The 16,296-nt window shown below is 47.1% G+C and overlaps 1 protein-coding gene across 1 annotated transcript; it reads left to right on the top strand.

The window, feature by feature from the left end:
• Positions 1-8,500: 8,500 nt before the first annotated feature.
• KRT127 (keratin 127) lies at positions 8,501-14,533 on the top strand. Its single transcript, XM_038577929.1, has 9 exons — positions 8,501-8,752; positions 8,870-9,090; positions 10,378-10,438; positions 10,958-11,053; positions 11,548-11,700; positions 12,048-12,173; positions 12,878-13,098; positions 13,825-13,859; positions 14,201-14,533. Exons 1-9 carry the CDS (start codon positions 8,501-8,503, stop codon positions 14,464-14,466), a joined length of 1,431 nt encoding a protein of 476 aa, XP_038433857.1. The 3' UTR covers positions 14,467-14,533.
• The last annotated feature ends 1,763 nt before the right edge of the window (positions 14,534-16,296 follow it).

Raw genomic sequence — 16,296 nt, 5'->3', positions numbered from 1 at the left:
CACTTTAAAATTTTGATTTATATTGTCAGTCTACTGTCCAGAACGAGTGTACCAGTTAGTAATTTTACAAATAATATATAAGACTTCCTGTTTCTCCAGTTGTACATTCTGTGATATTCTTTTTTTTTTTTTAAAGATTTATTTATTTATTCATGATAGACATAGAGAGAGAGGCAGAGACACAGGAGGGGAGAGAAGCAGGCTCCATGCCGGGACTCCAGGATCACGCCCTGGGCCAAAGGCCGGTGCCAAACTGCTGAGCTACCCAGGGATCCCCTGTGATATTCTTTTTAAATTTTGAGTTTGTATGTTTGATTTTCATTTCTCTGATTGCTAATGAGATTGAACCTTATAAATATGGTACATATTATTTAATTATTAACATTTTAAATATATTAGCTATTTAATTTTCATTTTCTGTAAATTGTTTCCATTTATTCAGTCCATTTTCTCTTTGGATGATCATTTTAGTTTTCTTATTAATCTACTCGTCCAAGACAAGGGTTCCAATAGCACCTGAGCCACTCAGAAGGCTAGAATCTAGGCAACATTCTTAATTGGGCCAGGATGAGTGCCCTGTGGGGGAAGTAGGGGTGAGGAAGGCAGAACCTGGCCCAGGTACAGGGAAGCCAGAGGGGGCTGACAGGATTGCAGGGAAGTGGGGCCAAGTTCCAAGTGGGGGAAGTCACCTCTAAAATCATGTCTGCAATGGTGGATGAGATGATGAAGTTGGGAGGCGGGGTGGCTAAGAGAGAAATGGAAGCTGGATCAGTCCCATAGGATGAGGGGTCTGCTGTGGATGGCCCTCCAACACTAATCCTGCTTTATTCACTTCCCTACAGCATTGATCCTAAAAGCACTCCAGTACATTTTCTGTCCACGTTTTCCATCTATGAGGAGGAGGAGGAGGATGAGGAGGATGCCTCTCTTCAGGCAAGAGCTAGTTCTCCTGGGGAGAGTAGAGAAGACCCTGAGATCCTTTTTTTTTTGACCCTGAGATCCTTGAAGACCCTGGAAGTGAAGAGCCAGTGGCAGTGGGCAGCTCATGGCTGATACCAAAGATTTATGACAAAATTCTGCAGGGATTTGGAAGGGAGTAGGTCCCATGACTTGCTGCCATCTGCTTAATTATAAACCTTTCCTGGGACATTCAGAAAAGCTGAGCTGTGGGTGGGACAGGGATTGATTGATGTGCTAACTGATTGGGTCAGTCTCCTCAGCCCACCTCCTACCTTGTCTGTCCATTCTAGACATTCCCTCCCCACTCCACCCCCCACCCATGGCTGAGTTTCTGAGGATTCCACTGTGATGCCCAAGGTCACTGAAGTCAAGACTTTATTAGCTGATCTTTGGCTCCTAAGAGATGAAGATAAACTCCTCTAAGAATTTTCCCTGCTGCTAGGCTGCTGGGGCTAACCTCCCCTAATCTACCTTTTACTGGCAACTGGGGAGAGCGATTGGCAAAGGTGTGCATTAAAGCTCCTTTCTCGTGCTACTGTTTAGACTAGTCTTTTGGTTGTTTCAAGACAGGTTCCACCTTACTAAAGATGCAGTTACTCATATGCAAAGCCTACACAGTACACATTTGAAAGCCCATAAATTTATTTCATGTACCTTTTGCTCTGAGAAAATAATTACGATGCAGGGTCTTATCTGTCCAACAGTAATCCTTCATGATGGAAATTCAAAGAAAACCTGGGACTTGAGGCATTTTTAACAGTTGTTTTCAACTTCGAATAATTATTACTGTTCAGTTAGAATGAAGTGCAATTTTTTTTTTTTTAGTGTGGGTGCAAAGGGAGAACAAGAAGCTCAGTCAGGCTTCATACCCCATGCTCAACATGAAGCTTGACATAGGGCTCAATCTTGCAATCCTGAGGTTGTGACTTCAGCTAAAATCAAGAGTTGGACACTTAACCAACTGAGCCAGCAAGGCACCCCAAGTACAAATTTTAGCAGAGTTGAGTGGGTCTGCCCAATTTCCCTATCTGCACATAGCTGATGCATCTGAGTTTTCTGACTGTAATCCCTGCCTCATCCACCACACACCTACACACACACACACACACACACACACACATACACACACACACATGCTTGCCTTTTTGAAACAGAGAAGCACTTGTTAAAAAAATAAAATTCAGCTGAGTAAATGTGAAGATCTAATTGGCTTTATTAAATGATTCAAGAGTTGGGCAGCATCCCATCTAGCAAGTAGAAGGGAGCTCAATGACCCAAACAAAAGGATTTTAAAGGCAGGGGGAAGGCATAAAAAAAGGAGAAAGGATTTATTAGTAAGGAATGCATTGTTCAGGCAAGGTTACCTTTCCAAGAGGAGTGGAAGGGGGTCTATCAGTAAATTTCCTGGTATTGACCAGGAAATTCTACATTGATTGGCTAAAGGTTGAAAGTGCAGTTAAGTTAGGTGTTAAGTCTTAGTTTACTGACTTGTCTTAGATGATGCTATTTTGGGCCTGTGATTTTTCTTTTTAACACTCCAGATAGCAAAAACAAAACAAAACAAAACAAAACAAAAACAAAACAAAACAAAACAAAACCAAAACCAAAAAAACCCCTCAAAACCCCAAAACCCTACCACACACAGATATGCACCCGATGAGGACGCTGGTGAGAGGTAGTTAGGTTATTTGTTTGATATGCAAGCGATGATTTTCTGTTATTGTACAGAGGAGGACACCATTAGCTAAGAGCTAATATGTACCAAATGCCTATTATTCATTAGGACCTGTTCTAAAATAATTCTTACAGGGTAGCCCAGGTGGCTCATCAGTTTAGCGCTGCCTTCAGCCCAGGGTGTGATCCTGGAGTCCCAGGATTGAGTCCTGCGTTGGGCTCCTTGCATGGAGCCTGCTTCTCCCTCTGCCTGTATCTCTGCCTCTCTCTCTCTCTCTCTCTGTGTCTCTCATGAATAAATAAAATCTTGAAAAAAAATAATCCTTACAACAACACTATGAAAGAGATCATATTGTTATCCTTGTCTTATTGATGGAAACCAAGGTGTAGCATGTTAAGCAACTTATGAAAGTCATGTAACTAGGAGCTGGAGGTCATAATTTGAACTCAGGTACTTTTACTACAACATGGCTTGACTGACTCAAAGACCAGTAGGATACAAGGGAAGAAAAGGTTTTCTAGCAGTGGATTTTTTTTGCCCCAAAACTCATGATGCCCAACTCTGATGTTCCAAGGTCTCCTTGGCCTATCTGTTTTTTTTGTGAATTGGAAAAAGGTGTCTACTCAGTGCAGATACAACTCCACAGATTTGGCAGAGGACAGCACTTTGTGTAAAGTGAAAGATGCCTGCACTCTGGACTCCTATTAGCCGATTTCTGGCTAATAGCCCAAGCCATAGCACATAGATAGGTGACCAGAGTATGGGTCTGATTTTGGCCTTTTTACTCTTGACCTGGAACTCTTGTATAGGATACAACCCACACAAATGTACATGGAAGCCTTGGTGGTTTTGTGTCTGAGCTCTGAGATCTGGGGGGTGGGGGAGATATCTCTAATTCTTGTTGACTCCTTGGTTTGTAGTCTCTGCAGCTGGCCTGCCTCTGCACCTTTCCATTTCCGGGGTTGGCACTGTCTTTCTAGAATAAGACAGTAATAACACCTGCTCTCCAGTGACTCAGGGTCCCATGGAATCTTACGGCTTTAGATTCACCTCAGCTGGCAAAGGATGGGTGTGTGCTCTCTTCAGCAAGGAATGCTTTGTCCATAATCCTGACACATTGGCTCTATCCATGGTTTATCCACCACAAGCAAAGAAGAGTTGCCAAGTTACATGAGAATGAAGACTGGGAACCTATTTATGTGGATTGTAACCCTTTAAGGAATGAAGATATTAAAAATAATAGTATAGTTATTATATTATATAGATATCAACTTTAATATAAAGTTAGTGAAGTGACACTGAAACCAATGCTTTATATGTAGCTACACGATAACACCATGTTTCAACTGTAGCTGGGAGATCTGGAGAAAGAGGCCATAAGGGTATTTTTAGGAAGCCAGCAAGAAATGTACTCTCAGGAGTGTGGTGCTCGTGATACAGGGATTATGTATGGAGAAAGATTCCAAGGGTTTAGGAGTTGACCAGTGATGGGGAAATAGACACTGAATTTGGATTAACTGAGATCTTGAGGTGAGAAGGGGGAAGAGACAGACAGGATAACAGTGAGTAGGTGTCATGGGGTCAAGAGAAGGACTTTAAAGATGGGGAAGACTTGAGCATAGAGGAGAGATTGAGGACCTGGTGGGGAGGAGGGTAACTGACTGAGTAAAGACCTAGAGGAGGCAGGTGGGGAGGCTGTTGTGTAGCCCTGTACAAGAGGAAGAAAAATAAGGTGGGTGTGGAGGCAGCTAAGAGTGAAGGCACAGAAGAGATGACCAAAGGAGATCACTTCTGACAACTTGAATTTTCTCAGGGAAGTAGGAAGCCAAGTTATCTTCTTCTGCAGGCAGGACTGAGAAGGGGCTGGAGGAGAGTAGCAGAAACTTGGGACAGAAGTCAAGGGCATGGACAAGAAGCTGACAGGACAAGGGAGGGATTGAGCACCCAGCCAAAGTGGAGATCAGGACTCTGTTGTCCCCCTGATTACATGATTCCCCCAGTAGTGCTCAGCCTTTGTGATAGGAGGGGAAAGGAAGGTTGTAGCTTTGTCCTAGACATGGGACTTTGTTAGGCTGATGATGGAAGAATTAGCAACATAAGGAAATCAAGGATGCTGGTGAGAAGGTTGTTCAGACAGATGGTCACTAAACTCTTCCCATGAAGGATGGGACAGCATTAATTTTGTTCGCCACTCCCTACCACTGGGTCAATGGCTGGCACAAAATAGATGCTCAAGAAGTATTTGTTGGATGAATGAGTAATACTTAGGTTGGGAAGAACAGGAAAAGAGGCCAGGAGAGCACTAACAGAGTAGGAGAAAATGAAGGGATGAAGACAACGGGAGTCTTTAAAAGACTCAAGAGCAGGTGTGGTGAGAGGTAGGCAAAAATAAGCTGAAGGATGAAAGGTTATGGCCAGAGAGTGGGGATTTGGGGTTTAAGCTTCGAAGAGGGAATTGTTCCTTGTGATGATCCAGGGCATGGCCCTGAGTGGGTGGCCGAGGTGGAGGAGGAAGAAGATGAGTGTAATTGGGAAGATTAGGCACTCCTCAGGCAGGGATATGGGGTGGGTCTCACTCTCAGAGGCAGAACTCTCCAAGGATGATGGTGAAGGAAAGTCAGGCAGCATCATGGGATCCCAGAACTCGAAGGGTAGGAAAAACCTCAGAAGTGGTTTGGCCCAACCTCCTACCAAACAATAGCAAGAAATTGGCTCGGAGGGAGTGGTAAGGCTTTAATATTAAAGTGGGACGCTGGGGAGGGAGGGAGGAACAGGGGGCAGATGTGGAAGGGCATTGGAGGTCAAGAGAGAAGCTCATTCTTCTATAACAGGAAGCCTAGTCATTTTCTGGATGGGAGAGTGACATGTTGAAAGTGGTGTTTGCATAACATCATGTTGGCAGCAATGTAGGGGTGGAAGGGAGCAAGGAGAGACTAGAGGCTCCGGTGAGTCTCTGGGGGAGAAGTGAACCACATCCAATTCCATGACCCACCACAGTTTGCCAGGTTTCCATGACCAGCATAATTTCTTCCCACACAATGGGTCAGGCTGGCACACGCCCCTGCATCTGTGTATATAACATGCTCCCTCTGTTGCCTTCAGTAGCTTCTGACGACCCTGTTTTGAACAAAGCTATAATGTTTGCTGCACAGCCTGGTTCCTGCAAGTCTCTTCATCACAACATGTGGTACTGCTTGCTTTCTTCATCAATTTGGCTCACGATGCTCCCTCTGGGAAGCCTTCCATGGCTAACTTCCTGCCACAGTTCCCATTTCCGCCCCCTCCTGTAACTGCAGTAGACATGTGGCTATTACTGGCTCTGTCCCTGCTTGTCTCCTGTTCTGAGTGAGAGTGTTGACAGGTATATGGAGCACATAGGTGTATAGACCGCATCTCCTTCCTCTGAGCTCCTTGTACTATCACCTAATAGATGCTCAATAAATGCTGGAATAGACCTGCTTTTGCTTAAACTTTAGCTCTCATGCTGTCCTGGGTGCCTTGCAATGAGTATGTTTCCCACAAATCTTTGAGAACTGACTTGACATCCCATGAGGTATTCTCATGGTGCTGTCTACAGAGGCAAGGCATGGTGTTAGGTCCATGCAGATTCTCAGGTGTGAATAAATGTGTGTTTCAAGCCCAGTGTAAGCTCTAGAAGAGCTCTGTAAACTCTAGTACACCAGGGCTTGCCTCCCTCTTTCCTTCCCTTTCTCCTTCCCTCCCTCCTTCCCACCTTACCTTCTTTTCTTCCTTCCTTCCATCACATGTAACTAGAAGGTACTCAAGTCCCTCACTCAGGGTTAGATGGTAGTGGACTTGTGTCTGACACTCAATCATGACATCCTTTCCCTCCAGAGGAGATGCCACAGCAGCCTGGAATGCTCCAGGTCTCCTAGCCTTTCTGTTGGGAAGGCCTTCCACATCACTCCCACTGTAGTGTGTCCTTTTCCTTGGCCCGTGTTCACTAGAAACTGATCTCTCCTTGTAGCTAGGATGGCTGTTGCTATTACCCCAAGTGTGGAGTTCCTAATGAAATCATCTCTCTTTATATTGAGGACGATGCAACCTCTCTCCCAGGCCCTCGAGGGAGTCAGGCTGCCACGACAAGCATCTAAGTGGGATGTGAGGGTGCTAACGAGGGGTAAGAGACTGTGGGAGTTCAAGGGAGGTTCAAAGCCTTCTGATCAGTTGAGTCCCTTCTCCTACCCATGGGCTTTCTCATTGTGTTTCCTGTACACTTAAAATGGGCTTGATACACCGGTAGCATTTATAGCAAAGAGGGAAGTCATCCACACAAATGCAGCTAATTTATCAGTCTGTGTCTTAAAACATTATCCTGAGCTTGTAGGTACAGGGCTCTGTCCTAAGCTTGGGATAAGAGATAGTCTTGGTGGGAGGAATTGTCCTAGGGGACAAGCCTTTCTTGTTCGGTGTGACAATGGAGGTGGGACACACACACAGAGACCGGCATAGAAGGGCAATACCAGAAGTAGGACAAGTTGGGCAACCATTCATCCTACAAAACTTATGAGCCCACCATAGGCCAGGCTCTGTGCTAGATGATGGGGTCACTGTTGGAGCAGACAGATAAGACCTGGCCCTCATGGAGCCTATTGTCCAAGGGACTGGGCTGCAGCCTTCCTGCAGAGAAGAGGAAGGAAGGGAATTCAGGCAGTAGGACCCACGGGAGTCTGAAAGGGGGAGGCTTCCTGGAAAAGGGGACTGAGGAGGCATATTTAAAAGGGGAAGAGATGTGGTATGGGAGTGAAATAGAGGATGTGGGGGACACCAAGGCAGTGGGTTGAACAGGAGCAATAAAACCATGCAGGAAACACAGGGAGATGGGGCACTAGAGCTCTCTTGGTCACCCCAATGGTGAACAATGCTCAGATAAATGTCTCTAGTATCTAGTCCATTCACTCAGGCCTCTGAGTCAGTCTGGAACGTCTGGCCTGACATCTACCCCTCTGTGACTGGGATAGGAGAGGGGCTGCTTGTGTCTCAGAGCTTGGGACAAGCCAGCAGAGGCTCTCTGGTGAGTTCCATGGGTACACACTGTGAGACTTGGAGGTGCTACAGTTAGGAGGGAGCCCATTTTCCATTCTGTCTCTCCCAAATACAGGAGTCTGTGCCAGCCTTGTTGGTTCTGGGAGGTAGACAGCATAGTGACACCAGTGGACGCCCAGGGTTTAGGGGGAATGAAAAAGCCACAGAGTCACCTATTAGAACCAGCTGCCTCCTGAGAGGCCGGTGCCTGAGGCCCTGGGACTGGGCCATGCCTGGCAGGAACCAAGCTCATTCATTAAGGGAGGGCCCCGGTTCGGTAGTGCACAAAGTCTACAAGAGGCTAATTACAGGAAAGACTTGAAATGGAGACTCCAGGATTACAGCGAAGGAAATTGGTATGGAGATTAGTTGTAGCCATAGACTGAAACCCTGGAAATCATCCAATTAATGAACCAGTTCACTGGGACCTATAAAAGAGGCCACCTCTCTGCCTATGTCAGAAGATACCCTTTCCTCAGAGGCTTCAACCAGGACATCTTTCTGTGGCCAGAGAAAATGATGAGCCAGCAGTCCAGCAGGCTGTCCCAGGCCACCAAAGGTTCTAGGGGCTGCTCTGCTGTTGTGGTGTCCGGGCAGAGCTGTATCAGCCCAGGCAGGTCCCAGTCAGCCTCGTGCTCTGGGGGACGCAGTGCCTCCACAGCCTGTGCCATGGTAGGGGGTGCCTTCGGCAGCCAGAGCCTGCACAGCCTCGTGGGGAGCAAGCTCAGTGTGGCCAGAGGTGCTGCCCAGACTGGGAGCTCAGCCTGGAGTTGCTCGGGTGCCCTTGGAGGGAGCCTGTGTGGGGTTGGAGGAAGGGGCATGAGAGGTGGCTCTGGAGGAGGCTACTTTAGCAGTTGGGGGAGACGTGGTGGTTTTGGAGGCATTCCTGGTGGAGCTCAGGGCCTTGGAGGTTCAGGGGGCTTTCCCCTCAGCATCCAGGAGGTGGCCATCAACCAGAGCCTCCTTCAGCCCCTGAACATGGGGATCGACCCACAGATCAGGGAGGTGAAGACCCAAGAGAAGGAGCAGCTCAAGACTCTCAATGACAAGTTTGCTTCCTTCATCGACAAGGTGAGGGCCCCTGGTGAGGATGGGGCCTGGGAACATGAGGCCTAGGTTGGGGCAATGTGTCTGCTCATGAGCCAGAGGCTGGGTAGGCCATGACCCCTGCCCCCTGATTGACCACAGGTACGGTTCCTGGAGCAGCAGAACAAGGTGCTGGAGGCCAAGTGGTGCCTCCTCCAGGAGCAGTCAGCCACCTCCAGGGCCACTGCCAACAACCTGCAGCCCTTCTTTGAGTCCTATATCAGCTGCCTCCAGGCCCACATGGACAGGCTGCTGAGTGAGCGGGGTCAGCTGGATGAAGAGCTCAGCATGATGCAGGTGCTTGCGGAGGAGTACAAGAGGAAGTGAGTGATGGAGGTGCTGTGGAAACAGCCACTGGGTCTAGGTGATTGTGGGGGAGGTCAGGAGGTGTGGAGGCTTTCCAGCTGGGAAATTGTTGGTGCATGTCCTCAAGGATGACACAGGATGGGGTGTCAGGTTATGGGTCCGATGAAAGGAGGATCTGCTCTCCTTGTTGGTGCCAAGGAGAATAAGATCTGTGACAGCGTGGGCATCTCGGGGGCCCTCTTCCAACAGAGGCAGATATGAGGCACTTTGGCATTTAACAACAATGGATCTCATACTTTGCTGCTTGCCAGAATAACTTTGGGAGCTTTATGAATTTGGAATGTCCAGGTTGCACTCATGACTCATTGCATGAGAATTTCCGGGCATGGGAGCCAGGCATTGGTAGCTTTTACAGAGCCTCAGGTGATGCCAGCATATTGCCAGTTAGACAATGTGTTTGGGCTGGGTGATGAGGGAGATTCAAGGGGAGGTAGGACACAGATGGAGAAGGGAACAGCTGGGACCTTCGGGTATAGGTGGGAGGTAGCCTTGGGAGTGAGCACAGGCTTTGCTCATGAGGACTGGACTGATTCCCTGCAGTGGAGAATCCAGAGACCTGTGTGCTGCCCAAGGATACCAGGAGTTATGAGCCAATTCCATCACATCTCTTATCTTTTTTTTAAAATTTTTATTTATTAATGATAGTCACAGAGAGAGAGAGAGAGAGAGAGAGAGAGAGAGAGAGAGAGAGAGGCAGAGACATAGGCAGAGGGAGAAGCAGTCTCCATGCACTGGGAGCCCGACATGGGATTTGATCCCGGGTCTCCAGGATCGCGCCCTGGGCCAAAGGCAGGCGCTAAACTGCTGCGCCACCCAGGGATCCCTATCTCCTTTTTTTTTAAGATAAAGATTTTATTTATTTATTCATGAGAGACAGAGAGAGAGAGAGACAGAGAGAGACAGAGACACAGGCAGAGGGAGAAGCAGGGCTCCCCGGGGGTAGCCTGATGCAGGACTCAACCCCCTGACCGAGGATCATGCCCTGAGCCGAAGGCAGATGCTCCACATGTTTTATCTCCTATTTCCAATATCCTGGAGTGTCAGAAATGGGGTGCCGGTGTGCTTTTAAAGGCCCCACCATGGTAATAAAGCTTGCCACTCAACCAGCTTTATCTTTGATCGTATCCAGGGAATAGTCACCTGCAGCTCTGCCCCAGGTTACGTACCACCTCCTTTCCCTGGGCACACGTGCACGTACCCTTGGCTCAGCCACCCTCAGGCATGACCTCTTTCCTTTTTCATAGGTATGAGGATGAGCTTAACAAGCGCTCAGAGGCTGAGAATGACTTCATGGTTCTGAAGAAGGTGAGCAGGCCAGGGGGGGAGAACAAGCCAGCACAGGAAGGAGACGGTACAAGGGAAAGGGGGAAAGGTAGCATCTTTCCAGGGATGTGAGACTGGATAACACTTTGCCTGGGGCAGGAAGGATGGCCAGAACCCGGGACAGTGCCAGCCTGGCATTGGGGCCTATGCCCGAAGGGTTTTCCATCTTTTGTTTTCCCTGTAGCTAAGACATTTCTCCAGTGTGTTTGGCTCAACAATTGCAAAACTGCTTGGAGCCAGTCCTTACACTTCAGAGTTTATTGCCAACTATTAATAACGACCATCATCATTATTCAAGCTGCAAAAATGGATAATGATGACCTTTTCTAACAAGTGAATTCAATTATCAAAACTTTCTACTGCGTGTATAAATTCTGCTCTAAGTGATTTTTGCTCCCTCAACTATGTAAACATGATATCAATGTTATTATTAAATGCAATGCTGTCTAATGAGAATAATACTGAAGCTAAGAAGGTGGATTCTCTGTTTTTTACTTTCAGGATGTGGATACTTCCTACGCGACCAAAGTAGACTTGGAAATAAAAATGGAGAGTCTGATCAGTGAAGTAAACTTTCTGAGAACCCTCTTTGAAGCTGTAAGGACCTTTATATTTTCCTCTAGGGTGGAAGCCGTGATGTGGGGTATCAAAACTTGCTTGATTCTGGGGGTCAGTCTCCTTTGTGAAATCTATCTGGCAGCACTTTCCCATTTTAATACCTATTTCTTCTTCATTTCTTCGATTTTACACCTCCTTAACTTATATTGCTTATGCTCTCTCTCTCTTCTCCTTCCCATGGCCCCAGGTTTTCAGAATCTGCAGTTCATGCCTTTAGAATCTCCATGTGCATAGAATCCCAAGGGAAATCTGTAAAAGGAGAGTTAAGGACAATCCCTCACTGCCTGCTGGGAATTTTCTTGCTGCCTGGTTTCTGGATCACTGTCTTGTCCTCTTCCTTTCCCTACAGTAAGACTTGGTTTTCTAGACCCCACAACATTCCTGAGCCAGTGCTTGGAAGGTTTAGGGCATCCTAGAGAGGTGGTGACACTGCCCAATGGTGTGTCCTTGTGTGTGTGTAGGAATACAACCAGGCCTTGTCGGAGTCCAGTGATATGTCTGTCATCTTGTCCATGGACAACAACCGGCATCTGGACCTGGACAGCATCATCACTGAGGTCAAGGCCCAGTATGAGGAGATCACCCAGAGGAGCAAGGCTGAGGCTGAGGGGCTATACCAGGTCAAGGTAAATAGGTGTCCCTGGATCTGTCTAGACTCACAAGATTTTTCCAGGGCTCCTTCACCGCTAGCCCCTCCTGTCACCATCCCAGATAATGCACATTTTGTTCAGTGGGAACCCACTGAATTATCTTTCACAAATACCTATAACTTGCAATGTTTTTCATTCCACTGCCTAATATGTTTAAGGGCAACTGTGATTTTTAGTTAAGCGATCCTTTCCATCCTAAATGCCTGACGGACCTCCATGCTATATTAGGACTTTCTGGATTGACTGCACTTCTATTCTCCTTTTCAAACACATGTATTCAAGGGTTAGGGATAATTTCTCCCTGTCTGCTTCTTACCCACCAGCTTGGGGAGCTGCAGACTACAGCCAGCAGGTATGGTGATGACCTGAGGAGCACCAAGAATGAGATTGCAGAGCTCAACAGGATGGTCCAGAGGCTGCAGGCCAAGATCGAGAGCATCAAGAAGCAGGTAGGTATGGCTCCCCAAAGCCTGAGATTGTAACTCTGATGACAGTGGTGCTCTGAGGTGCCAGTGGGGCACCTGAACCTAGCAAGCTGGAAAGTCTTTCTGGTCCCCATTGGAACCTACAATGGAACTCCCCAGGTAATACCATACAGAGTGATGGCTTCTATATGTTACCTTTACTCCCACCCATCATCTTCAAGATAGAATGGTCTTCACTCATGTCATTGGTTGTGACCCCAAGACTCCATGAAATATGTGGGACTGAGTTTTTGGGGTCTCATACCATGAGTTAATCTTTTTTAAAAGGTCCAGAAGCAGGCAGCCTGGGTGGCACAGCGGTTTAGCATCGCCGTCAGCCCAGGGCTGGATCCTGGTAACCCAGGATCGAGTCCCACGTCGGGCTCCCTGCATGGAGCCTGCTTCTCCCTCTGCCTATGTCTCTGCCTCTCTCTCTCTCTCTCTCTCTCTCTCTGTGTCTCTCATGAATAAATAAATAAAAATCTTAAAAAAAAAAAGAGGTCGGGAAGCAGGTGATCAACATCTCTGGGCAAAGATTCAAATGACCATTGGAATTTCCTAGAATAGTGTAGCTATACTATGAAGCACATAGGTTAGAAGTTTTCATTAAGGAGACAGATGGAGACCTATGCTCACCTGCCATGTGCCCAGGTAATTTTAGAGATTTGATCTTTCTTCTCCTACTTCAGAATACCAACTTGCAGGAAACAATTGTTGACACTGAGCAACAGGGTGAACAGACCCTCAAAGATGCCCAGGCCAAGTTGGCAGAGCTCAAGAAAGCCCTGAAGCAAGCCCAGAAGAACCTGGCCTATCTCCTGCGTGACTATCAGGAGCTGATGAACATCAAGTTGGCATTAGATGTGGAGATTGCCACCTACCAGAAGATGTTAGATGGCGAGGAGTGCAGGTGGGTAGGGGCTCTGGTCAAGGCAAGGAGGACAATTTGAGAATCAAGTTTCAAAGGATTGTATGTATGGTCCTTGGTTAGACACAGTGGCAGGGGACAAAGAGGCTCTCAACAAATGCTTGATTAACAGAATGATACTACCTAGCACTCTCCCCTTTGGGCTCAGGGACACCAACTTTATTTGCTAGAGCTGAAAGCTTAGAGCTTCCCAACAGGCAGGTAGTGCACCCCAAAGGCCATTGTCAGCCAATCCTGATATAGTGGAGGATACAGATGAATACCAGTGGGTCCTAGTAGCTTGCTCCTCCTATTGTCCAAACTGGTTTCCACTTCCCTCTGCATCGGTGACTCTTCTTTGCCTCTCCATCTCTGGCACAGAAAAGAGTTGCATCACTTTTGGTATAGGCCAGGCACTGTGCCAGATATTCTTTATGGTTTAATTTACTCTTTTCAATAAACTGATGAGTCTATTATTCCAGGTTTTCCAGTGAGGGGAACCCAGGCCAAGGCGATAGCAGAATCAAGTATCCGGAGATACATTATCTCTCTGCTTCTCTGCATCCCCATCCTAGCATCCCAGGGAAGCCCTTCTCATGGGTAACTTCAATCCCTGATGCTGCAGCTCATATTACTGTACTCTGACATCCCAGGGGATAATTCTGAACAGAGATGCTGAGAGGAACCACCATGAGGTTTCCATGATATTTATTTTGTTTTCCTACACAGGATGTCTGGGGAGTGTCAGAGCCCAGTGTGCATCTGTGAGTATCATAAGCACTCCATTTCCATTGTGTGAGATGATTTCTCATGGCTTTGCTTCAGCTCTTCTACCCACAAATTTTTTTTTTCTACAGCCTGATTGCCAGGGTAAAAGAAAGGGTGGGGGGGGGGGCGAAAGGGGAGCCAGATTTGGGTAGGACTTATCTAATGTCCTGTGGAGTGTATGTCCTGGATTTGCCTTCAGACAAAGAACTCCCTCCCGTGAGAAGGGGGTTTCTCCTTCTCTTTTTTGGTTTTCTCTGCCACTCATTCTTCAGACAGGAATGCATGCAATGGGCATTTAGACAGACGGGGGACACTGAGCAGCCCATTCTCATTGCAGTTGTGGTCAACCACACATCCAGCAGCAAGAACATTAGTCCTGGGGGCAGCAGCAGCAGCAGAAGCAGCAATGGTATCTGGGGCAACAGAGGTGACCAGGGCATCCGAGGAGACAGTGAGTCCACCAATGGGAGGAAAGGCATCCAGTCCAGAAGCACAAGCACCTCCATGGATCAGAGTCCCAGACTGGGCAGCTCTTCCTCCTCCTTGGCTAAGATTGTGCAGATCACCGCCAGCAGTGACCAGCGTGCCTGCATCAAATACTGAGACTGGGCCCTGATGCACGACTATAAAAATTTCCCCTGCCTTTAGCCACATCTCTCTACGATTACTCCTCTCTCCCCAGGGTTGGTGATACTATACTGTCATCCGCTTGGAGGCTCAAAACCAAGAAGGGGCCCAGGTAGACATTGTCAAGTTAGGAGTTTGTCCCTGAGCCCATCACACATTCCACTACTACCTATTGTCCCCTTGTATATAAACTTTGCCTTGCCTCCTCTCGGCTCTCTCTTTCTTTTTCTTCATTAAACTGCAATATGTGATGATGGATTTGACTATTTGACTCTGAGTTTTGCAGAATAATAGGAACTCATGATGTTTGCTGAATCAGAGGGAAACACACTCAAAATGTGGCCTGCAGGAAGTTATGTTAGCAGCTGTGCACGGAGTAAGTGAGAGATGAGGAGAGAATGAGGGTGCTGAGGGAGTTTTTGGGGTTAAGCCAACTGGGCCAGACTTCACAATTTGCCCAACTGCCATGCTGTGCTTCACTCTTTCTGTATCTATATCTGGGCAAGCCACACCCTGGGGCTGGAACACTTCTCATACTGGCATCAGTCATCCTTGCCAAGAATTCCAAATGGCTCAGTGATAGCCAAGTAATTGCACTGCCCAGCCTGGGTCACCTCAGGGGGCAGCCTTTCTTTATCTCCTCCCTTGGGGGTTTTGGACCACAGTGGTGGGAGAACATGGTCAGAAGCTCCCCCGTGTCCTCATTCCTTATGGCTCGGGGGCATTTGCCCCTTTTCCCAGCAAGACTCTGTAGGATTCTGCTTCTCTTTCCCTCTCACATCCTGAGATCTCAAGGCTCTGGAAAATCAATAAATGAAACCAAGTTTTATTTAATAATTTTCACCTGCTCAGACATTGTTTTGAGAACTTCACACATAAATAATCTAATCTTCATGATGATCCTATGAGGTAAGCACGATAGCCTCACTTTACAGATGAGAAAAAGGACCACAGAGACATAAAGATCACACTATGCCAATGGTTGAGTTAGCAAGTGGTACAGCCGGGGTTTGAACACGAGTAGTTGGGCCGTAGAGTCCATATCTGTAACTTGCATGGTGTACTAATGACACATGTGTGGTTCTTTTTTTTTTGTGATAGATTTGGGGGGTGGAATATCTTTGGTCTTTGAAGGCAGAGGCTTACTTTATGCAGATCCCTGCTCTGTCCTTGGTTCTGAAATCTGGTCCAGATACCTGGGGGACTCTTCTATTTTAAGAGGCTGACACTTGTCATCACTAACTCCAAACTTGACTTCTCAGTCCCACCTTTAGTTCCGACTACCGCATGCGCTCCCAGATTTTCTGTTTAAGATCAAGTAAACATTTGTTTCAAAAGCTCAACTTTAAAAAAGACCCAGACTTGTCCATTTTGTTTTATTACCTTTAAAACCAAGAACAACAACAAAAAAGTCTCAAGGTCTTTTCTTTTTATTAAAAAAAATATTTAATTTATTTGAAAGAGAGAGAGAGAGAGAGAGAGTGAGAGCACAAGCACAAGCAGGGGGAAGAGCAGAGGGAGAAGCAGGCTCCCCGGCCGAGCAGGGAGCCTGACATGGGGCTTGATCCCAGGATCCTCAGGATCATGACCTGAGTCGAAGGCAGGCACCCAATTGATTGAGCCACCCAGGTGCTCTCAAAATCTTTATGGATAATAAAACTTACATAATTTTGCATGTTTACTTTTTTGTCTCAGTTGCTGGGGGATATTTTTCATTGGATGATTAGAATACTTGCTTCCTTTTTAAACACATTGATGATGATGATTATGAAAGAGAGTGGGAGTGAGAAGGGGGAAGAAGGACAG

Source organism: Canis lupus, chromosome 27, assembly GCF_011100685.1.
Source record: "Canis lupus familiaris isolate Mischka breed German Shepherd chromosome 27, alternate assembly UU_Cfam_GSD_1.0, whole genome shotgun sequence".
NCBI classification, from domain to species: domain Eukaryota; kingdom Metazoa; phylum Chordata; class Mammalia; order Carnivora; family Canidae; genus Canis; species Canis lupus.
Note: the sequence above shows the minus strand (reverse complement) of the source record. Positions and strands in the feature narration are given on the sequence as shown.

Bases quoted from the DNA above. Each gene is read 5' to 3' on its own strand.
- KRT127 (XM_038577929.1), top strand. From the start codon at position 8,501: ATGAGAGGTGGCTCTGGAGGAGGCTACTTTAGCAGTTGGGGGAGACGT. The intron at 11,701-12,047 runs GTAAATAGGTGT...CTTACCCACCAG, and splicing joins AGGGGCTATACCAGGTCAAG to CTTGGGGAGCTGCAGACTAC. The intron at 13,099-13,824 runs GTGGGTAGGGGC...TTTCCTACACAG, and splicing joins TTAGATGGCGAGGAGTGCAG to GATGTCTGGGGAGTGTCAGA.